The sequence below is a fragment of the Eptatretus burgeri genome, chromosome 4 (genome assembly GCF_056783735.1).
Source record: "Eptatretus burgeri isolate ZD-2024b chromosome 4, Ebu_testis_v1, whole genome shotgun sequence".
In the NCBI taxonomy this organism is placed as follows: Eukaryota; Metazoa; Chordata; class Myxini; order Myxiniformes; family Myxinidae; genus Eptatretus; species Eptatretus burgeri.
The window spans coordinates 140,654,111-140,679,110 of record NC_140964.1 but is presented as its reverse complement, the minus strand read 5'-3'; the positions used below and the strand labels follow the sequence as shown (position 1 = coordinate 140,679,110).

Sequence of the window (25,000 nt, the reverse complement as noted above, 5' to 3'; positions counted from 1 at the left end):
ACAGGGGATGGGTTCGGTAACGAGTGTTTCTCCATTACACCCCATCGACAAATTGTCTGGTTCATGTTGTGCTGTTACGCTTCCCATCACAGGACTGTTAATTAACATGCTAAATAGATGAGGTCACTCAGCCTGTGACATCTACTCCTTCACCTCCCTTCTCTGCACATCCCCTCTTGAGCCCATACAATCTTCCTTTTTTCTTTCCCCAACGATATTCCAGCATAATTATTAAAAAAAAATGGTTGATTTGTGTGAAAAGCATCAAACTATGCAGAAGGCATGGGTATGATGTTGTGATTGTTTTGAGATTTGGAGTCACTGGAAATATTCCGATATGGCTGCCATTTCCAAGATGGTGGTTTACCTACAACAAGGAAAATATGTTTCATTATTGCACATTTCAAATTTAACTCCATTTAGAAATTGTGGTTTTGATTCCTTTTTAGTGTGCTGGTTATGATGATGGTATTTAAACCAGAACAAAAGAAATCTCACTCATTTAAAATGCAATTTGGTGTTTTAAATGAAGTTGGTTGATGATTAATCCTTCACCGTCTCCACAGTTAAGTGGTTAGTGAATAAGAAGGGGATTCTTGGTGTCAAGCCGCTTTACAATGGTGTCGAAACAAGACTCATTCGTTTTCGTCGTGGTTGTTAACCAAACAAAGAAAATCCACTTCGCTCAATTGTCTTGCTGATTTGGAACAAAAGTCACAACTAGATATTAACGTGTTGAGTGACTCGTGAATAAAAAAGGCTTGGAAGGGAAAGCGCTCGAGGTTACAACATGTCGTGGTGACGAGCTCCCGTTAAGTGCCTTACAGTGTCTGCCAAGTCTATTGGCTCTCTCTGGAAGGACTCCACTTATGGGCTACGAGTGTTCACATGTTTTCCTTTATGACAAGTATCAGCAAAATGTAAAGAAGAATTAATGAGTCGCTACACGAGCTCCCCCCCCTAGATCGATGATCAAAGAGAGACGATCGATAATGGTGTAGACGTCAGCCCTAATTGAATGCCTGCATATATCTCTTTGACCGAGAATTAACAGGGTCTATCTGACATTTCATTCAAATTTAGAAGAAGTCCATGTAGAAGTGCAACAGAGGAAACTAAGTAAGATTATTTTATGTAACCTTTATATGTACCTGTTATGTAGCACACGATATGAAAATAAAATGTTATGAGATAGTGGCAATTCCACTTTGAATTTTTGATTTCATTTTTCTCAAACTTGAAAAAAGTGTAGTTGGACCCTGTTAATTCTCGGTCGACGATCTCTTAGGCCAATGGACATGTCTGCCGGAACGAGTTTTCCTCACGTTGGTTGTTGGTAGCAAAGTGGTTGATGCAGATGTCAATGGGGCTTAACTCGGTGCTTTTGTGTGTAGGCTCAAAGGAACAGTGGGAGTCGATGTACCTGGAGTTTCTTCTGCTGCAGCAGTAGGATGAGTTTTTTTTTGGGGATTATTTATGTGTGTAGGTGGCCTTGTCTGTCTAAACTGACCTTTTTAGCCTTTCCATTGAAAGGTAGGATGAAGTACTTGTCCTTCCTGGTAATGATATGGAAGGGGCCCCATTAGGGAGCTTGCAGAGAAGCCCTGACATTTTTGTCATGTCCAAAAGCTTGGGTACAAGACAAAATATATTTTGGCAGATGTCTGGAACTCTGTTGAGCTCTAGTGGGGATGTGATGTAACTCGCTCATTGTCCTTCGCAGTCTATCCACATAATTTCTCGGGTCCACACTGGTGTGAATGTTCGTCAGAACAACAAGTTGCCCAGGTGAGTGTTGACCCAAAAACTAACTCAGCTGTGCTGCAACCCACATCAGCTTTCACTGTGGCATGAATGCCCAAAAGCACTACCAGTAGGTCTTCCATCCAGTGATGTGGGTCTACTTGTGCTCTGAGTGAGGACTTAAGCTGTTGCTGGAACTGTTCAACAAGCCCGTTTGCAGCGGGGTGATAAGAAGTAGTAATGGTTTGTTTATTTATAAGTAACTTGGTCAGCGTTTTGAAAAGTGTGGACTGAAACTGTGTCATCTGTCAGTAATGATAACAGATGGGGCACCAAACACTGTAACCCATCTGGCAACAAAAGCTTTGGCTACAGTCTCCACCACTATGTCTGGTATTGGAACAGCTACCAGCCAACTTGTGAAACGGTCAACGCATGTGCGAATATGTGTTACCGCCAAATGGTTGAAGAAGACTGACCAAATTAATGTGCATGTAACCAAAATGGGCATCAGGAGATGCAAAGGTACCAAATGGTGTTACCGTGTGACGATGTATTTTCGCTCATTGACACAGTAAACGGGCTCTGGACCAGTTTCTCACATCGTGGTTCGTGTCACACCAGAAAAAGTGTTAAGTCAAGAGGTGCTGTGTTGCTCTGATACCAGGGTGAGATGGATTGTGCAGAGCATTAAAGACACCGCATATGAACTCAGCAGGAAGATATGGACTAGAAGTACCAGTGGGACAGTGGATATAGTGTTGCGGGGCCGGGTATCGGCTGCGAGCATGACCACCAGATGGAGCTGCAGGGTCGACTCCACTGATCACCTGGAATGTATAGGTCGTCCCCTGGATAACTCCAAAGTCGACGGGTCCTCTATCGGACCAAATTCGCCAATATATAGACCACGTGGGGAAGGGTCAATTGCCAATTTCAATTTACCTCAATACCCACGTGGTCCAAACTACCAGGGAAATTCACCCTCGGCCGATTTTTTTTTTCCGAATCGAGTAGCTATCGCCGACTCAGATCCGGCGTAACCGAGCGGAATTACCAAAGTCGTGCCGGACCAAATGAACAATTTACTGACCCGAACGGCTGTACTAATCCTCACACACGCGTCATTTCGAACCAATGAAAGAAACACAAAACGATCTGATACATTTAACAAGAGGGGATATTTATTCACAATAATGGGGGACGAGGGGAGCACGCAAGAGGCAGGGTTAAACCGAATATCAAGCAAGGCAAATAATATACAGGCAAAAGCACTTAACAGTTCACTACTTATCAGACGGGCCCACGGACACACACACACACACACACACAGACACACACACACACACACACACACACACACACACACACACACAAAAGAAGTGGTGGCTAACGCCTTTATTAGGATAGTCAAGCTGAAAACCAGGGTCTAACTTGGACTAGTCTGCCTCGTGCGGTCTTCAGGCTGACTCGGTCCGGTGAGAGGTGAGCTAAACCCTGCCTCCCTGACTCCGCTCGGTGCCCGTCCTGGCCACCAAACCTCGACTCCGTTCTCTCCGGCGATGACACGCAACCCTTCCGGCTCCGGCGGCGGATGGTCCCTCTCAAGCTCAATCCTCAGGAGGAGGAGGAGAAGGAGGAGGAGGAGGAGGAGGAGGAGGAGGAAGAGGAAGAAGACGCTCAAGATGGCCACAACCAGCCCAGACCTCTCTGGCCACGATGACGACGACAACAGGAACGCTCTCAAGATGAACGCTCCTTCCTCGCTTTTCGCTTCCTCTCTCCTTTTCCCCTTGCTCTCCCCTTCCTCTCTCGCTTGCTTCTCTTATGCGCTCTGGCACGCTCGACCCTCCCCCTCCCCGGCGTGCGGGGAAAATCCCGGGGAAGAGGGTTGACCTTGTTTTCTGTACAACCGCCCCAACGGTCGTTTCTGTTTTCGTCGCGACAGAACCGCCCCAACAGTCGTTTCTGTTTTTGTCGCTGAAGATTAAGTTTTCCTAACTATAAAAATAAATCACAGCGCATTTACATTGATTTACCCATGAGACAAGGGACGGGAAGCTATCTATAAAACACATACTTACCGAAATAACTGAACTATAGGAACCTGGATGTTGTGTGTGATGGGTTTCCAAATTCGCAACAATATCACAAACAATAGTGCCTTCAGATACAGGGAGCGGTATTTCATTGAACTTGAGAGATGTTGAGCTGGCTCAAAGATTCAGAAGTCTCTCATCCTCCTGCTGCACCTTGGCAAGCGTATTGAAATCGATGGAGGTAGTTGTGTCGAGGATGTTGATATTGAGCTGTGAGAGAGCATCAGCGACAGTATTCTTCTTACCGCTCACATGACGTACTGTATAATGGTGGCAAATTGAGAAACGTAGCCAAGGTGTCGGACCTCTCTTGGTGATTAGTGGTTAGGTTTTGCCTGGAAAGCATGAGTTAATGGCTTTTGGTCAGTGTAAACACAGAACTGCCTACTGTCAAGCGCATGATGAAAATTGCACATTGCGAGGTAAACTGTCAGTAACTCGTGACTAAAGGTGCTGTTCCTTGTCTCTGCTGGCTGCATCTTTTTGGAAAAGTAGGAAATTGGAATTGATGCGCTTCCGCCAGCATGTACAGACGCGCGCAAAATGGTGCCAAGCTGCTTCTCCCATCGCAGGACAAACCTATGCCAGGCAATCCATGAGCGGCACTCAACACCAAGGCTCAGAGACCAAGTGCAGCTACTTCATGTGTCGATCATCTTCACAACCCAAACAAGAGCCAAAGGCCAGCATCTTGCTTCACCATGCGAGCCAAATCGCCTCAACACGAATATAAGAATTGTGCCGTTCACTTCGTGCATCGAAGGAAAGCCAGCTGTAAAGCCCTGTTCTTACAGGCCATCTCCTAACTACGTTATTTCTTGACCGCATGTGTCCTTCCCTTAAGTCACCTCTGCCTCGTGCATGCTCTCACCCTGAACTCCACTCTCCTCTAATGTGCTGGCATCGTGCGTCCACTCTCTGTCCTATTTTGTATGATGCCTCCCATGCCCTCTTCCTCTTCAGGCATCTCATGTCACAATCCTCCACCTCCGGGGTGTGGCCTGCTCGCATGAAACCCAGGAAGGCGGGGATTCTGCCTGCTCGGCTAGCTTTTGATGTCACGCCCATCAATCATCAGCCTCAGGAGCGTGACTTCACCTGCCGTCGCCCTTGGAGGGGGGAGGGGGGGGCTTCTGTCTGCTCGGCATGTTTGCTTGTTACTCATCATGGTTTTGGTTCTAAAGACATAGGGAAATGTCACAGGGGGGCAGTTACATACTGGGGAAGCTTATTCTTAAACCCTAGTTAATTAACACCGCACCACCCCCGTGTGGTGACACATAGCAATTGAGCTCACATTTTCCCTACTTAATTGCATCGATATGCCTCCTACACATCCACGGACCAAACTACTCTGTTCAATGCTAAATCCCCTATTACATTCCTCCATCTACCCCCACAACCGTAACAGTATTTTTGGAACCTGCGTTAAAAAACCAATATTTTTTTAATACTGACATCCCAGTATCCACCAGTATAAGCTTACCAGTATATTGATATCATAAGAAAAAAAATCAAAAATGATGGAGCCGACTGCTCGTGCTAGCCAAGCTCGCCATTCTTTATCAACCGTTTTGTTGGAGTGCACTTGCAGGGGTGTGTTCACTTACCAAGTTTCTTATAGAGTGCTTGCCAAGTGGTTTAAGCACTAAAAGAAAGCACCCCAACAAAAGGGTTGATAAAGAACAGCTGCCCTCTCAAGTGCAAGCAAGCTCATTGGTACTGGAACACCTTCATATGGCATTTTCTCCAAGGTGAAAAAGACAATAAAACATGGGAATGCCTCTGAATTTTTTTTGCAGTCAAGTCTAAAGTAATAGAGGCTAATTGAGTGCAAAAATAACACCGAGTCCTCTTACTCGTGATACAATTGAGGGTTCTGAAGCATCGCTCATAATACCTTCTCCCACCATCACTGGGAGCGGTGCTAGACGGTACACATTTACAAAGATACAACTTTTGCCTTGTGACCCGTAGTCCCCTTGGTAGGTTTAGTTGGTTGAGATTGTATAAGTAATGACCAAATACATCAACGTCAGACAGAAGAACACCAAATTGCATATTTTAACGTGATGACAGATTGACAGAGCAAACAGGAGACCCCACTATTGCGTTTTGCACGGGGCCCCCAAATAACTAACACCACCAATACATACATGCATCCATACATACACAACCTCTCTTCCCCCTCATATACTTCTCATGCTCAAAATCTCAGCTTTATTTTGCTTTCCACAGTTATTAACACATCTTTGCGAACAAAGCTGCTGGATAAAACCTGGTTTTTCGATTGCCCCCCAACATAGACCAAAACCTAGTACACTATTCCTTTATTTGGCCATCTCGTTAGAGATGACCTAATAAAACCAGTCTCGATGTCCGTCCGTACGTCCCCATTTTTTCCTTCCGATTTTCTTGATATTTGGTACGTGGGTTGATGTCGATGAGGGATGCACAACGGTATGACCTTTGACCTGACTGAAGGTCAACATCGAGGTCACTCCAAATTTGCGAAATTGTCCATTTTCAAAATCTATCTCCTCCGCCGTTTATGATCCGATCTTCGAAATTCCTTTGGATTCTGATAACATGGAACAATATCTAAATTTGGTCGGGCCGGTTTTATGAAATTAGTCCTGGTTATCGAGTCACGTGTCTTCAAAGTTGAAAAAAAATCGTTGATGCGATACGGTCAAAAAAAATTCGCCCGATCTTGATGAAACTTGGTATGTAGGTAGGGGTCGATAAGTGATGCACGACGGTATGACTTTTGACACGATTGAAGGTCAAGGTCAAGGCCACTCCAAAGTTGCGAAATCGTCCATTTTCAAAATCTATCTCCTCCGCCGTTTATGATCCGATCTTCGAAATTTCTTCGGATTCTGATAATCCAAAACGTAAACTGTTCCACCTGGCAGAGATATGCGCTTTACTGAGTGCCATTCTACTTTGTGCTGTTTTGCCAAGTTGTCACTCTATGAGTGAGTTTTTATTTGTGTGTTTATCTCTCCGCTCACTTTTAATTACCTACTGGTCACAATTTTAAACTGATCTTCACGAAACGTCACTAAGTAGTGGAATTGGCTGTCTTACAGAATCATATTTATTTTTGAGGTCAAAAGGTCATCATTGGCCAAAGGGCAACAACTTTTTAAAGTTTCTAAAATCCTCAATTTTCTTCCAAATTGACTTTAAATTTGAAGAGCATTTGCATATGTGGTCACTGAATTCAACTGACTGTTATTTTTGATGTCGACAGAGGCCAAAAGGTCAATTTGGGCGAAATTTCGAAAATTTTGGATTTCCATCCGATTGACTTGAAATTTGAACAGGCTTTTCAAATCAGTTCACTGAATTCAACCCCCAATTATTTTTGAGGTCAACATCGGCCAAAAGTTCAACATAGACTAAAGGTCAACAACTTAGATGCAATTTTGAATATCCTCAATTTTCATCTGATTGACTTGAAATTTGAATAGGATTTGCATATCAGGTCAATGAATTCAACCACCATTATTTTTTAACGTCAAAACGTCAATGTTATGACTCTCCACTCGGCCGAGTAAGATGACAGAGTCAGATGAGGATCCTCGAATTACACGTTTTATTTCCGAAGACCACACGCATGCGGAATGTGACTCAGTGACCCTTCAGTCAGGCTCCCCTGAATCACATTAAGAATATGCTTCAAAACAATCACATATATAATCACACAAAGCAAAACTGGGTGTGGACTAAAAGTGTATGCTAAGGGATAAGGAAACAAAGAAATAAAAGAAATAAATGTGGCAGTGGGCTTCTTTCCCCCCTCCCTCGGGCCCTAGGGGAAGTTGAATCGGTCAATTCTCAGATATGCAACCACAGTTTCCAAGCCACCTACACAACTCTCAGATATGCAAGTCTTGCAAACTAATAACTTTCCAAGCTTCCTACACTCCTTCACTAGCACCTGCTGATAACAAAGGCAAAGCTTTGGTGATCACTGAGAATAGGAATGTGTGGGCAGCATACACTGAAGGAACAATTCCACAGTTCTCTCCAAGGTCGCACTAAGGGCACACCACCACAGAGCAACAGGAAGGGTGATAAGGGCTTAGTTTCCAAGAAACAGGAACAGCTGGACGCTGTCCAAAAACAGTGGGGTGCATGGAACATTGGTAGCCTGAAACATTTAAAGCAACATTTTAAAGCAAGGTTTGAATAATGCACAGTTACAAGCAAGGTTAGAATCCTGACAGCTGATTAACACACAGCTAATGGTCCAAAATATGACCACCTAACATATCATCATAACAGTTTCCCTCCTTGGTCATATTTTGACCATTCCCAGCCACACCTGAGACTCACCGACCGAGTGGACCCCTATTTGGTTCCTGTAGCAGTTACCCCTAGGCCCCCGCGCCTGCCAAACGGGATTTACGAATGCCGTGGATAGCCATCAACATTCTCCAAATGAGAAGTCCCCAACTGCCGGTGGTTCAGGTTAGCTTCTGTTACCATTGTCTTCTCCCTTTTGTCCTACCCACTGCCACATGCCTCCCGTTTAAGCTGCAGTGTATGAATTCAATGCTAAGTCCACACCATATTAACATGTAATACTGTTCTATGTTAGCAGCAATGGTAATACTATTGTTTAAACAATTATACATAAGCAAGTAGCAAAAGCAGTACTCAAGGCACGGGTGTAAGCTCGTCCAGCGCAGGAGTCACATCTTGCACTGGAAGGCAAAACGACACGCACTCTCTCCTGGGTTAGTTATCTGCTTCAACAAGGAGGAATGGTTGTAAACCTTGGCCTGGGTCCACGTGTATAACGTCCCCCTGAAGGCCCTGGTCGTCCCCCTCCCCATTACTGGCCAAGTCATCCTCAACAGAGAGTTCGCTGTTAATTATTATAATGGCCTGGGTGAGGGGTGACGCTGCGCAGCACTTCTTCAAACAAATGGTAATGAGAAGTTTGATTAGAAACACCCCAAAAATTACCACCACAATGATTAAAAGTACTGACCCTATTAGTCGCAACAACCAACCTCCCCAGCCCTGGAAGATCGACTTCCACCATGCATAACCTTCCTCACGTTCCACTCGATTGCTTGTGAGAACTTCCACCACCTTTTTAATTCGGGCCACCGCACGATTAGTTATGTCCTTCGGGTCCGGAATCCAGACGCAACATTCTCCTTCAATCATCCCGCATACCCCTCCTTGCTCTGCTAGAAGCATGTCTAAAGCTACTCTGTTCTGCATTACCATAGCGCGCATTGATACCAACATCTCTGTTAATTCTGTATAGTAAGCCATGGTTACATTACCTAAATATTCCAAAACTTGCGAAAGCTCATCTAACCTAATGCTATTAATAGTAGTACCGGCATGTGGCATGAAAAAGCCAAGAGCCTTCTCCCACCAGGTGCCTTTGATCACCCCTAAGCGCTCTGATACACCGGCCCATCCCTCTGGATCCCCTGTCTCTGATGCGCTGCGTCGATGCCGTGGTGGTGCAGGGGTAGGGTAAAAGTGGTCTTAATTCTGCTATCCGGAACTACTGAAGCTAAATAACAACTCCCTTCCCACCCTTTTGGTAGGTAGGGGTAAGCCTTGTCCCCGCAAACCAAGTGAATGCCTTTTGGCGGGATCATCCCGTTGTCATGGTGTAAGGCTGCTTTTATTGTGAATGTTACTTGCTCCTCTACCTGGGTGTCCGGGTTAACAGCGATGACTTCTGGTCAGTTGATTTCGGGAGGGGAAGTTGAATCTCACATTCTGACTTTCCCATTCTGTTTGCTCCCTGTCCTGTAAAACAGACTGCTCCCCTGGTGTTTTCTACCCATAGGGGAGATGGTACCACCATTACATTAGCACTCGGATTCTTCTCTGCATAGACCCGTTGTGTATAATCACGGGCTGAGGTCTCAACTTCGAGCCCTTCTACTGGTCCGGTTACATGATTGAAGATGGTTAATGGTAGTACGGAAAGAGGAAGTCCGGTCACGAGGCCAGATGGTGGTTTAAGGCACACCCAGCACTCACTCCGGTTCTCAATGTTTGCTATCTCTGTGGTTAGGGCTACAAAGGTATTCGGGGGCCTTGTTGGTGACTCCTTTCTTTGTACAGTGAAGTGTATCCAACTACTCCGTGCTGTGTGGTTGCTCCATAGAACGCGGCAATAGTATGCCAAATGGGTGTCGTCTGGTACTTGTGGAATTCTAGTTATCAGACTCGCGTGCTGGCCCCATTCATATCCATATCTGGTGGAGGACCCCTTCTTTACTTGTCTCGCCACTGTGTGATCCTGGCCTGCTAGTAAATGGTACCATAGGATGGCTGCAAGGCCCTTGTGTCGGTCTACCAGGTCACTGGACCCATCTGCTAGGATGCAGGGTATTTCTATGAGTTGTTGAGGTCGGAGCAGCGGTACCCTTATGTCCTTAATGTTCGGAACCATTGACGAAAAAGGTTGGGTGCGGTTAACTGAAAAGACTCTTACTGTGTCTAACTCCTTGTTATGGGTTGTCCCAAAATTTGCATATTTGCTTGCTGTCACCTCTCTTGGTACCCCTCTCCTGCTACGCTGTAAAGAAGTTGCTAACTCACTCCCGTTTCCCCTTTCGTGGTCGAGGTGTAGGAGGCGTGTATGGTTCTCGGGGTCTAAGGCTGTCGGTTTGCTGGCTAGTGACAGGCCGCCCTCGCACAGGAGGAGCGCTAGCACCAGGAGTTGCATGTTGTGTCGTCAAAGGTCCTGTCGCTGTTTCCTGTATTACAATGTTGTTGTCGTCCTAAACCTGCCTGTTCCACGTTTGGCAGGGTGCCTGGTCCAGGTTCCGGCTCCACGTCTGACGGAGCGTTTGGTTCTAGTGCTGGTCTTTCAGGATCCCTGTTGTCTACGTTTTCAGGTCCCGGGTCCGGCGGGGCACCTGGCTCTGCCTGCAGTGGGTCTCCCTGTACTATCTCTCCCTGTCCTGCTGGGCCAGCCCCGTCTTGGTTCGGTGGTGGTGGAGGGGGTCTCTGTAGAGATATCACGTCTTCCCCCTCGTCGTCGTCTTCACTATCCCGGTAAAAGACTGAATCGGACACAGCCGGAACCTCTGCTGAGGTTACCTCCTCCGGTTCCCTAGTTTCAGCGGCTTCCTTGGGTGCCCGTTTACAGTGTGAGTGGTGTATCCATGCACTCTTACCCCTCACTTTGACGGCCGAGAGCGTGGTCAAAAGTACAGTGTAGGGCCCGGTCCACTTGGGTTGCAGGGCGTCTTTCTGCAGGAACTCTTTCACCCAAACTCGTTCAGCAGGTTGGAAATCGTGTAACGGGTCTCCAGCAGGTATCGGCAATGCTTCTTGTACCTGTGAGTGAAAAGCCCTAATGGTAGCAGTGAGTGTTCTGCAATAGTTCATCATTCCGTCAGTCATACATGCCAAATCCCAATCTCCCATATCTGGCGGAGCCGAGACCGGTAACTGTATAGGACGTCCTGTTATTATTTCGTGGGGCGAGAGCCCCTTGTGGCATTATTTGTTGCCCGCATTTTCATGAGCGCTATTGGCAGCACGTCTGGCCAGGGCATTGACTGGTCCTCGCAGAGTTTGGAAAGCGTCTGCTTTAGGGTTTGGTTTTCTCTTTCTACTGCCCCTGCTGACTGGGGGTGGTACGGACAATGCAGTTTCTGGTTGATACCCAAGCCTTCGGCTACTTTTCCCATTACTTTTGCCGTAAAAGACCCTCCTTGGTCCGAGGATAGTCGTGTTGGAATCCCAAATCGCGGAATTACTTCCTGTAAAGTAGTTTGGCCACTGTATCAGCTTCCTGATTGGTCGTGGCGAAGGCCTCTACCCACTTAGAAAACATATCCACAATTACCAGCACATATTGGTGATGTTTGTATGCCGGCATTTTTATAAAATCCATCTGAAGGTGTTGAAACGGTCCGGACGGGGGTGGGTGTGCTCCCCGTTTCTTGGCGGCATACTTCCTGTTATGTCTACCACAGGTCGCACAATTGCTAACCACCTCTGTTGCTGCTGTTGTTACACCTGGGGCATTCCAGGCCTGACGAGTAAGTTCCGCCACGCCTTTTATTCCCATATGGCCCTGCGCATGTGCAGTGAGGGCGAGCCATGGTAGCAATATCCGGGGTACAAATGGTCTATTTCGCTCATCCACCCATACTCCATGTATGTTTTGCTTTGCACCCTCCTTCACCCTCCATGATTCCTGTTCTTCCATAGATGCGGAGACCTGTAGGTCCTTCAGCTGTTCTTGCGTTTGTGGACCGGCCTACCATTTGCTCCACGTAAAGTTCGGTCGTTGGTTGTGGGTTCGCCTCCTCCTCATCGAGCACTGCTTTTGCCGCTAAATCTGCTCTTTCATTGCCTTTTGACACTTCATCTGTCCCTCCTGTGTGAGCTTTGCATTTAATCACTGCAATCTGTTGCGGCTCTTGTGCTGCTCGTATCAGTCGTTTGATCAAGTCCCCATGTCGGATAACCTTCCCTGAGGACGTCTTAAAGCCACGCAAGGCCCAAATGGCAGCGGAGTCATGTAAGATGCCCCAGGCATACCTAGAATCTGTGTATATGTTCAATGTCTTACCCGCACCCAGCTCACACCCGCATATCAATGCTTCCAGCTCAGCTTGTTGGGCTGAAAATCCCTTTGGTAACAATTGTTTCCTCAAGGTGGCGCTTGCGGTGCATACTGCAAAGCTAGCGATGGTTCTTCCCCATCGGTTCTTCCTCGCCGCTCCATCCACGAACAGTTCCAATTCTGCATTTTCGATCGGGGCTTCCTGTAGGTCACGCCTAGCCTTTGTCTCTTCCACCAGCACTCGTTCACACACATGTGCCTCTCCCTCATCGCCCGCTGGCATTAGGGAGGCTGGGTTCAGTGGCGAACATCTTTCGATCGTTATATTAGTTGCCTGCAACAGCACCAAATCATGTTGAACTGCTCGTGCCGCTGATATATGTTGTGTCTTATTTTGCCGTATCAGCGCCGCCACATCATGCGGTACCTTTACAGTCAGCGGAGAACCCAAAACCAGCGTCGCTGTTGCGGTTACTGCGTATTGCGTTGCTGCTACTGCCCGTAAGCACCCAGGATAGGCGGCGGCGACCGAGTCCAAATGACTACTGTAGTACGCAATCGGCCTATTCTTTCCTCCGTGTTCTTGCGTCAGCACCGCTTGGGCGAACCCTCCTCTTTCATGGACGAATAGAGTGAAGGGAAGATCATAGTTCGGTAGCCCCAATGCTGGTGCTTTTGACAAGGCCTGCTTCAATGTTTCAAAGTCTTTGTTCGCACCATTCGTCCAGGAGATCTTATCTCCCTCTGCCTCCTTTACCATGTCGTACAGTGATCGCGCCCGAACTGCATAATCAGGGATCCACTGCCGGCAGTACCCCGTCATCCCGAGGAACCGCCGCAATTGTCGCAATGTAGCGGGTTTTGGGTGCTCTAGGATTGTCTCCACCCGTTCAGCTCCGAGGCTCCTCTGCCCCTGTTCCAGTATATGTCCCAAATACGTCACCCTTGGCTGCGAAAACTGTAATTTGTCTTTGCTGACTTTGTGGCCCTTTCGGGCGAGAGCTGTTAACAACGCTACAGTGTCCGTTTCACATTTCGTTTGATTGTCCGAGCATACCAACAGGTCGTCCACATATTGTATCATGACTGATCCTTCCGGGAGCTCTATGTCCTCCAGGTCCTCCTTCAGAGCCTGCGAGAAGAGCGTTGGACTATCGCAGAACCCCTGCGGAAGTACAGTCCAGGTGTATTGTTGTCCGTCATAGCTGAAGGCAAACAAGTGTTGCGACTCTTTGGCTAGCGGTATGCTAAAGAACGCTGAGCACAGGTCTACCACGGAAAAGTGCGTCGCAGTGGACGGCACCCCTGACAGTATCGTAACCGGGTGTGGCACCACGGGAAAGGACGCTTTCACACACTTATTCACTGCTCGCAGATCTTGTACGAACCTCCATTTGTTTCCTCCGGGCTTCTCCACCGGCAGGATTGGTGTGTTACATTGGCTCTTAGTAGGTATTATCACCCCTTGGTCGCGTAATGATGCTATCACCGGAGCGATCCCTTCTATTGCCTCTTTGCGCAACGGGTATTGAGCCACTCGAGGCAGGGGTACCCCCTCCTTTATCTGGATAGACACGGGCGTTGCGGCTAGCACTCTGCCCACGTCATTCGGATGTCGTGTCCATAATTCAACAGGTACTTCCTGTAGTCTTTCTTCCGTTCTCGTTTCCCTGTTGGCCTGGCGGCGTGGCCTTTCGCTGTTCATCTCATGCCTTTCTAACATACATGACAAAATCTGATCAGGTAAGCATACCTTCCATCCATCCCCCCATCGACTGGCCTGTAAAGTGCTCTGGGTTTCACTATCCCTCCCTGGTGGTTCCGAGGCACATCTCAACCTGGTCAACATTCTTCCCAGTTCTTCGGCACTATGACCTTTACCGACCGCCATTGAGACGTGCGGGGTAAGTCCTTCTCTGTGCTTCATTAGCTCGCGTTCCTTGTTAGTTAGCTCCACCTCCATTGCCGCTCCTCTTTTCCGATCCACAAAGTGGTTGTCATTAAAGTGCGTGTGGTAGCGTACTCTTCATGTACTCTGTCCGAGTAATCAAAATCCTGCCCTGTTTCGTCATAATAGACCGTACAGTGTAAAGGCAGTTCCACTTCTTTCAATTCAATGTCGTTGCCACGCAACCATTCCTCTACGTCCCGCAATCTTTTCGCACTTTCCCAATCCCTAGTCAGTTTATCTCTCCCCTCTTGTGACACAACCCGCAACCAATAGACTACCGGTCCGAGTTCGGTCATCATGAGGGTCATTACTTCCTCTTGCAATGCCAGCGGAGCATCTATGAAAACTCCGTCTTGCTTGCATGTTATGGTACATCCCATTCTGCACAACAAATCTCTTCCTAACAAATTCATCGGGGTGTGTTTGGCTACCAAAAATGCATGTTCTTCCCCGCAGGGACCTACTTCACCAGAATTTGTCCGAGATCGGGATATCCTCTCTCCGTCCCGAAACCCCCACCACACTCACTGACTCACCTGAGAGTGGCAGGTTCTTTATCTCTCCTTGTTTTAGTGTTGACCGGGTGGCCCCTGTATCTACCAGGAATGTTACTTGTCTCCCCTCTACGTTTAAGGTCGTGGTCAATTCCCTTACATTCCGCGTTTCCTTTGCGGAGCCACCACGGTGTCCTCATGTCAATAGTTTCTTCCTGCTGTCTCCCTTCTCCTCTCATACTCTCTAGGGGCGTCGTTGGTCTCTCTTGCTGTTGTGGTGGCCGCGAGCCCCAGCCTCGTTGTTTAGGCGGTGCCGGGCAGTCCCGAAACCAGTGCCCGGATTGACCGCAGTTAAAGCATTCTCCCTGTTTTTGCGGCTCCCTCTCTCGGTTCCAAGGCCTCCGCTGGTCCCGTTCGGCTTCATACCGGGGTTCCCAATCTGGATTTTCCCAGCGAGGCCTGCTTTCCCTCTCTTCGTATTTACGGCTTTTCAATTCAAGATTTCTTGCAACTAGAGCTTGGGTATCTTTCTTTCCCCTCCGTTCCTCTTCTCTCAGAGTCTGCCAAGCCTGTCTTGCCCTTTCAAACACGGCATCTACGTCAGCCGCTTTTCCACCCTGGCATGTCCGCTTTCACCTCTCGCCTTACTTCGTCACACAGTCCATCTACGAACATAGTGTTCAGGAAATGGAGGGGCGTCTGTGCGATGTTAATAAATCCTGAGTGCAGTTCGATCTGCTCATACAGTCGTGCCTTGTACTCCCCAGGTGATTCCTTGGGATTCTGTGTGACATCCTGTATTGCCTGCCAATCCATTACCCTTGGGGCCATTTCCGCCGCAAGTTCTTCCATCAGGGTTTGTACTCTTCCTCTGTACAGTGCCTGTGCTTCCCGGTCGCTTCCCTCCGGGTAATGTCGGTTTAAGGTGGTATCTGTTTCTCCTTCCATTTTTACACTCCAGGCTGCCGCACGCCGGCTCCAAACCGCACTGGGCAAGACTGCAGTGCAGATAAACCCTATGTCTGTCCTGGTTGCCCCCTGCATTTTTATCTGGTCGTGTAATATCTGAATGGCCCTTCTCGGGTTTTTCTTTATACATTCTTCCATGCTAGCTTTTACTCCCTAATGTCTTGTGGGGTCCATGATCTCCAAACCCAATCTCCCCCTGCTGCTTGTATCATGGGGAACTGGTGAATGTCGGTCCCTCCTTTTACTCTGTCCCCTTCTAAGACAGGGTAAATTCCTTTTGTTGTCCCAAGTCGGGTTGTCGTCTTTCGGTTCACGTCATTGTTGATTTCTCCTATCTGTGCTAACGCCTGCTTCAACTTCTCCTTTCTCTCCTCACTCTGTATCTTCTCCCCCGTCACCTGCGCTAACACTTGGTCTAGTTCCCTCTCTTTGTCCTCTCCCTGTGTCTTAACTTCTCCGTTAGCTGGTCTAGCGCCTGTTTTAGTCTCCCTTGTCGTTCCTCGTCTTGTATTTTTCGTTGGTTCACAGTCCCTTCTAGTCCGAGTCGCCTATGCTCTGTCTCGACTTGCGACTCCATTAGCCACGCGGCCAATGCTTTCCAGTGTGGTCCACTTTGTTTCGGGCCGCCTGCTTTGCCCTCTATCAGCGCATTACTCACTGTGTTTAATATCTTTGGATCTAAGGATCCAGTCAGCGGAAAGGGATCTTTTCTTCCCGCGGTCCACTTCACCCAGTCCTGTATTCTCCTTTACGTTATCGATTCCATATTTGTCACTGATAACTTTCAATGTTGTTCCTTTTGGTATCTTCTCGTTCTTTGAAGATTTATTCCCCATTCTTTTGTTCTTATCTTATCAACCGCCTAATAGCTATAAATCGTTTCTCCTTTTACACCGGGACTGAGGTCCCTTTCAATCAGCCGCCTAATAGCTGTAAATCGTTTCTCCTTACACCGGGACTGAGGTCCCTTTCGACCCGCCGCCTAATAGCCTCAAACCCAATGAAGGCCTCTAACCTTCCCTCTCTTGGTACAGGATTCCAACCTGTTTCCTCCTTATTTCACACGGATACCTTTATCCTCGACCCTTACCGGCTCTACAAACACTGCCTGACAGCCCTTCCCCTTTGTGCTCTTCAGACAAACCGCATTCGAATCACCTCATATGTGTTTACCGTTACAGTTCTTGATTCGAGCAGATCCTGGAGCTGCGTCCGGCAGGGCGCAACCCACCAAGTGTACAGCGCTCGCCTAACTGGGGCTCCCTATTTTAGGTGCCCTACGTGCGATCGCCACGTACCTTTTAGCTGATCCCTTGCGATCGCTGTACACCAAGTGGAGTCCCACCGTCCACACCGCCAGCATCAGTCGAATCCCATCCTCGTCGCCAATTGTTATGACTCTCCACTCGGCCGAGTAAGATGACAGAGTCAGATGAGGATCCTCGAATTACACGTTTTATTTCCGAAGACCACACGCATGCGGAATGTGACTCAGTGACCCTTCAGTCAGGCTCCCCTGAATCACATTAAGAATATGCTTCAAAACAATCACATATATAATCACACAAAGCAAAACTGGGTGTGGACTAAAAGTGTATGCTAAGGGATAAGGAAACAAAGAAATAAAAGAAATAAATGTGGCAGTGGGCTTCTTTCCCCCCTCCCTCGGGCCCTAGGGGAAGTTGAATCGGTCAATTCTCAGATATGCAACCACAGTTTCCAAGCCACCTACACAACTCTCAGATATGCAAGTCTTGCAAACTAATAACTTTCCAAGCTTCCTACACTCCTTCACTAGCACCTGCTGATAACAAAGGCAAAGCTTTGGTGATCACTGAGAATAGGAATGTGTGGGCAGCATACACTGAAGGAACAATTCCACAGTTCTCTCCAAGGTCGCACTAAGGGCACACCACCACAGAGCAACAGGAAGGGTGATAAGGGCTTAGTTTCCAAGAAACAGGAACAGCTGGACGCTGTCCAAAAACAGTGGGGTGCATGGAACATTGGTAGCCTGAAACATTTAAAGCAACATTTTAAAGCAAGGTTTGAATAATGCACAGTTACAAGCAAGGTTAGAATCCTGACAGCTGATTAACACACAGCTAATGGTCCAAAATATGACCACCTAACATATCATCATAACAGTCAACACTCGCCAGATTTCTAAAATTTAGAGATACAGCCAAAAACTACATATATATCATGATATCACAAAAAGATGTGAACGAGTTATGGAAAACTCGGTGGATGAGTTTGTTAGGTGACAAGAACAAGCAGATTAGATTTTCGTCCAGATCCCAGTTCAATAAGTGGGATACAAAATGCAAACTGTTCAGCCTGGCAGAGGTATGCACTCTTCCGAGTGCCATTCCCCTTCATTCTGTTTTGCCACATGTCACTCTGTGAGTGATTTTCATTACTTGGAAAAATAAAATGTTTTTGACAAGTATTTTGACAAGATTTGTTTGTTTCTTGGCAAAAAAGATTCTTATTTTTTTGAACAGTACGTTGATCGCCTCCGTTTGTTTGTGTGTTTGCTTTTCTGTCTGCTTGCCTCCAGCCCAAACCTCTCAACCGATCGTTCTGGAATATTTAGAGATGAATGTCACCGACCCTGCGACGGTCCCACATTGAAGTTTCATAAGATTCGGTCGACCGAAAAGGTCTACATAGGCCAACAGGCCAATTTGAGCCAAATTTTCTAAAATCCTTAAATTTCATCCGATTGACTTGCAATTTGAGCAAGATTTGAATATCAGGTCAGTGAATTCAACCACCTATTACATTTGAGGTCATCTTAGGTCAAAAGGTCAACATAGGCCATAAGGTCAACCCAAAATAGGCCAAATTTTTTAATTGTTTCTAAAATTATCAATTTTGATCGGATTGACTTGAAATTTGAAGACCATTTGCATATCAGGTCGCTGAATTCAACCACCTATTAATTTTGAGATCAACATCGGCCAAAAGGCCAATTTGGGCCAAATTTTCTAAAATTGTCAATTTTCATTCGATTGACTTGAAATTTGAAGACCACTTGCACATCAGGTCGCTGAATTCAACCACCTATTAATTTTGAGATCAACACGGGCCAAAAGGCCAAGTTGGGCCAAATTTTCTAAAATTGTCAATTTTCATCCGATTGACTTGAAATTTGAAGACCATTTGCAGATGAGGTCGCTGAACCCAACCAGCTATTAATTTTGAGGTCAACATAGACCAAAAGGGCAACATAGCCCGAATTTATAAAATTGTCAGTTTTCATCCGATTGACTTGAAATTTGAAGAGGAGTTGCATATTTGGTCATTGAATTCAACCACCAATTATTTTTGAGGTCAAATTTGTTTTCTGGATTTTGCAAGTATTGTGCTCTGCATGATGTCTTCTTCTTGTTTGTGTTTGTTTGTCTGTTTGTCTGTCTGTCTTTGTGCAGGATACCTCAAAAAGTTGTGGACGGATCCAGATGAAATTTGGTGGGCAGGTTGGGTGTGTGGCCATGACAAATTGATTCGATTTTGGTGAAGATCTGAATCTGGATATGGATACGAGAGTTTTTTTTTAAATTTTTAAAGTGAGTTTTTTAGCCATTGAGAGATGGGGCCATAAAGATATATAGCAAGATATTTCAAAAATGAATTGGGCCCGATATGTTCTTGTGGATCAGGCATTACCTAGCGGAGGTATATGCTCTACTGAGTGCCCTTCTAATTCTTTAATATTTCATCCTCAATTCAATACTTGTTTATTTTGTTTATTAATTCATTCAGGAGATATTGTTGGAGTGCGAAAGTTGATGCAAGATGGAACTGCTTGTGGAGTATTGGGTTCTGGATGTGGGAACTCACAACTTCCACAATCTGCTGTGCAGACAATGTATGGAACCTTTGGCCACCTTGGAACAGTTCTCAACATAGATACTGTAAGAGCAAAACATTTATTTCACCATATGGTTATATGTTTTCTTTTTGTATTATTTTGTTCTCATTCAACATGAATGTTTATAATCGGTGCCTGTTCACTTCCTGCAATATAAAAGCAGCACACTGTGAATAACCCAGACTTGGTGTCTTGTTGGCTCTTTTTCATAAAATGGCTGTCACATTGTATCAACTAAAGCTGGTCTGCTCATGCCACTGTAATATTATCAAACTATCTCATTATCATTTTGTAATAGCACTTGTTCAATTTACCCATTTGTATTTGTTTTTATTATTTTTCATTTATTCTCCGATCCTGACATACTCGTTTTTGTCTCTACCTTTCTCCACGATCATCCCTCCCCTCTTTTTCTAGGCAAATGAACTCGTTATGGTTGAAACATATATTCCGAATGAAGGTCACCTTACGTCATTCTGGTATCCCATTGGAATGCTGGAAAAAGCTTTGGCAAAAAGCAGAAGTGGTGTCGGAGGTATTGGTGCTCACCCCTCACGAGCTCCACAGATTCACAGGTAAGATTTTGAAGTCGTATTAAAGGAAGTGGCTGGAAGGTTAGAACATCTCCAGAGTGAGCAGAGGCAATTGGTTTTTGCCTTTCACGATAAATTTCTCAGATAACCACAGGACTTGTTGGGCTTCACCTTTAGTATCAGATTTTTCATTGCAGTAACTGCAGTCTCACTTTATTGTGGAAAACCTGTACATCAGTTTCTCAAGATTCTTTTTTGTTGTTGTAGCTTAATCTTTTCTGAACAGGTTTTAGAGGGTTAAATCTGCAAAATTGGTGGGGAGATGTTTTCAGTGAGCATAGTGAGGTATGAATCATTTCAATGGAGATTTGGTAAATTCAGGAACAAAGAGAAGACATGAAGATCTTAAACAAATATTTGATGTGGAAAATATCTGGGATTTTGGAGACAGAGGGTAGTCTTTGGTTTACGAAGTTTATAGAAATTGTACACCTGAAGATTGTTATCTACAAGTTGAAGGAATGGATAAACATTTGCAGGAGGCTAGAGAATGTGAAAAATTGTAGATAATAGTTGCTTACATTTGTTCAGCGATGTCTTCAGAGGAGATTGTCAGGGGTCAGGGCTATGCGAGTATAATCATTGATGAGGGCTTAACATGGACAGGCATTGATTTGAAATATGTGAGTGCATGCAGTGGTGTATGAAGAGTGTTGGCAGATGGTGAAGGCTTAGCAAGTGCAGGCATCAGTGAGGTCGTAGCAAGTGCAGGAAGCAGTGAGGGCATAGCAAGTGCAGGAACCAGTGAGGGCGTAGCAAGTGCTGACAGTGGTGAGGATGTAGCAAGTGCAGGAAACAGTGAGGGCGAAGCAAGTGCTGGCAGCGGTGTGGGCATAGTAGTGGTGAGGATGTAGCAAGTTCAGGCAACATTAAGGGTGTATAGAGCAGTCAGCGATGAGGGAGTACAGAGCACAGTCAGCGGTGAGGGTGTAGTGGGTGCAGACAACAGCAAAGGCATAAACAGTGCAGGTGGTGGTGAGGTCATAATGAGTGCAGACAGTGGTGAGGGCACACAGCAGTCAGAGAATAGTGGGTGATACTGAGGTGAGGGCATAGCCAGGTCAGGCAGTGGTGAAGGTATAACGAGTAAATGATACACGACTTAACAGACGTACTCACATTGTTGTACATTCACTGTTAACGGCTGCTTTGGAGTGAGGATGCAAAAGCCGAGAGAGCGGCAATTACGCCTAAGGAGACAGAGTTATTTTGAGATCAGTTGGCAGCTTCACTCGAACAGACCTTTACAGGTGAAAGTGACTGATATGTCAAACTCTGCTCCAGGACTCCTGCACAACTTGTCTTTGGGTTTGAAAGCGACCTCTTGGCATTGTTTATTACCGCCGCCACCAAAGGTGAAGGAGGTTATGTTTGCACCCCTCTCTGTCTATTACTTGCAAAATCGAAGATTTTTCGATTTTTTTGTCGATTGTCGATTGAAGATAGTCGATTTTGTTATTCTGTCTGTCTGTTTGTCTGTTTGTCACCTACAGGTCACAATTTTAAACTGATCTTCACAAAACTTCACCACATGGTAGAGTTTGTCATAAGGAAGAAAGCTGTTGTTTTTGAGGTCAAAAGGTCAATATAAGCCAAAGGTCAACAACTAAGGTGGTATTTCTAAAATCCTCAATTGTCGTGAAATTTGAAGAGGATTTATATTTCAGGTCACTGAATTCAACCACCAATTATTTTTGAGGTCCACAAAGGCCAAAAGGTCAACATAGGCCAAATTTCTAAAATTGTCAATTTTCATCCAATTCAATTGAAATTTGAAGAGAAGTTGCGTATTTGGTAATTGAGTTCGACCAGCAATTATGGTTGAGGTCAAATTTGTTTTATGGATTTTGCAAGTGTCATACTCTGCATGACATCATCTTCTTGTTTGTTTGTGTGTTTGTCTGTCTGTCTGTCTGTCTGTGTGCAGGATATCTCAAAAAGTTGTGGACGGATCCAGATGAAATTTGGTGTGCAGATTGGGTGTTTGACAAGGACAAACTGATTCGATTTCGGTGACAATCCAGATCCGGATCCAACTACAAAAAGTTTTTAAGTGATTATTCACCATTGAGAGACAGGGCAAAACTAAGATATAGCACAATCTCTCAAAAAGTTGGGGACAAATTCGGATGAAACTTGGTGGACAGATTGGGTGTGCAACCATGACAAATTGATTCGATTTTAGTGAAGATCCGACTCCGGATCTGGATGCGAGAATTATTTAATTCCTATAGTGATTCTTCACCGTTGAGAGGTAGGGCCAAAAATGATATAGTACTGTGTAGTAGGGTATTTCAAAAATGTATTGGGCCCGATCTATTCTCGTGGATCAGGCATTACGTGGCGGAGGTATGTGCTCCACTGAGCACCCTTCTAGTTTGTATTGTATTCATTGTGCTGTATTATTGTCGAGTGCATGAATGGGCCCTAAGATAAGAACCGTTAAAAGATCTGCGACGTTTGGGTTGTTAAAACGGGTTTATTTACTGATTAATTTGTATTTGTTCATTGCACACTGGTTGTTATTAACCTCTGCCATCTTCGAAGATGGATGGAGGTCACTGTACTGTTTTCACCCCTTTCTGTTTATTTGTTTGTTTGTTTGTGTTTGTTTGTTTGTGAACAGTATTACGGAAAAACTCCTCGACGGATTTCGACGAAACTTGGTGGGGGGGTTAGGTATGGTCCAAGGATCATGCCATTAGATTTTGGACTTGTTCCCCCCCCCAAAAAAAAAATTGTTAGAGAAAAAAAAATGTGTTTTTGCATTTCTACATGTTTTAGGTGATTTCCAACCCCCCCCCCAAAAAAATTGTTAGAGAATTTTTTTTTATTTTGCATTTCTACATGTTTTAAATGATTTCCAACCCCCCTCCCCCCCCAAAAAAAAAATTGTTGGAGAAAAAAAATTTTTTTTGCAATTATTTTTCAACAAAATTTCGATTTCATTTTTTTGCATTTCTCCATGTTTTAAGTGATTTCCAACCCCCCCCCCCCCAAAAAAAAATGTTGGAGAAAAGAACTATAACTGTCAGCGCTGTTGACATATTTAATGAATAAGATAAAAGGTTCACTTGAGTGACCCAGCAGTATTGGCGGCGGAGGTTTTGCACTCTCCCGAGTGCTCCCCCTCTAGTTGCTTCATGTAATCCTTCTCCCGTGCCCTTTCATTGTTAATTAAATGTACCTGGACTCGGGGTTGGATTCTGCTCATTGTGGTGATCAAATTTGTTGCTTTCAGTGTCTTTAGACAAGCTTGCTCAAACAACGAGTTTGAGCTCGAGCAACTCAAACGAGTATTGTGACAAACAGGTCTTGGGACTTGCTCGGGTTGTGGACTTAGCTGGCAGTTGTGGTTATTTTGACATGACCGGCGGAACTCGAACCGGGCAACCAGATGACACAAAGCTTGGAGGCGAGGTGGATAGCAGAGGGGGTGGTGATCAGATTCAGGAAAGTATTTATACTTGCATAGATTGGGCAAAAGATTGGCAGATGGAATTTAACCTGAGCAAGTGTAAGGTGATGGGGATGGGAAAGAACAATGAAAATAGGGATTACAGGACGAAAGGGGTAATTATGGAGCGTGTCACACAGGAGAAGGATCTAGGGGTGGTAATAAATACGGGAAGTAAGCAGGCAGCACAGTGTCAGGCAGCTATAGGTAAAGCAAATAGGGTTTTTGGTTGTATTCCAAGGGGGATCATTTATAAATCAAAAGAGGTGGTGTTAACATTGTACAGGAATTTAGTGAGGGCCACATCTGGAATATTGTGTGCAGTTCTGGTCACCAAAGTTCCGGAAGGACATAGATGCCATGGAGAGAGTTCAGCGTAGGGCTACTGAGTGATTCTGGGCCGAGCAAGACGCAGCGATGAGGAACGGCTGAAGGAGACAGGGCTTTACACACTAGAAGGTAGGCGATTACGAGGAGATATGATGGAGATGTTTAAGATAATGAAAGGTAGAGATAAAATAAGTGAAAATGAATTATTCAACAGAGTAGACAGTGATAGAACCAAGGGCCAGAGCTTGAGAGTAGAGAAGAGGAGAGTTAAGATGGTAGTAAGGCAGGGGACTTACACTCAGAGAGTAGTTAATACTTGGAATGGTCTCCCTGGAAAGGTAGTGGCAGCAGAAAATGTATGGAAGTTTAAATTAGAATTAGATCGGTACCTGGAAGTTATGGAGATAGAGGGGTATAGGGATGTTGATATGACTTTTAGGTCGTTTGTGTATTGATGGGAGATTGTGTACGGAGTGCTGTTGGTGGGGGTCTTGTCAAGTGGAGTTGTGTGGTTGATGTTGGGTGTTTTTAACCAAGCCCATGCCCCTCCCTTGAGGGGAAGAAAAGAAGAAAAAAAACTACCAACCCCCCCCCAAAAAAACAACAAAAAACCCAAAACAAAACAAAACAACAAAAATAAATTATTTCATTAATTAAAAACACTAGCAGATACCCGTCTATGATGGGTATGGGGGACAGGACGGATCACAATACTTGGTTACGGTGGTTTCTTTGGATGTTTTGCACCACATTCAACAGCTCAGTTCATATTGGTGGAGTGTCTGGGTGTGCCCATGGTAGCATTTGAGACCGGTCACTTTAGATCGTTGGCCTTGACACATAGTGCCGAATGAGTAACACGAATGATTTGACATATTCATCGTTTCTATATTACCCCCATCGACA

At 45.6% G+C, this 25,000-nt stretch overlaps 1 protein-coding gene across 1 annotated transcript in view; it reads left to right on the top strand.

Moving 5' to 3' along the window:
* HECTD4 (HECT domain E3 ubiquitin protein ligase 4) overlaps nucleotides 1-25,000 on the top strand; it is a 525,771-nt gene that overhangs the window by 287,780 nt on the left and 212,991 nt on the right. Inside the window, exons 36-37 of the mRNA XM_085880170.1 lie at nucleotides 19,606-19,757; nucleotides 20,132-20,289. Coding sequence (XP_085736296.1) covers nucleotides 19,606-19,757; nucleotides 20,132-20,289 — 310 coding nt within the window. The remainder of the gene's footprint in view (nucleotides 1-19,605; nucleotides 19,758-20,131; nucleotides 20,290-25,000) is intronic.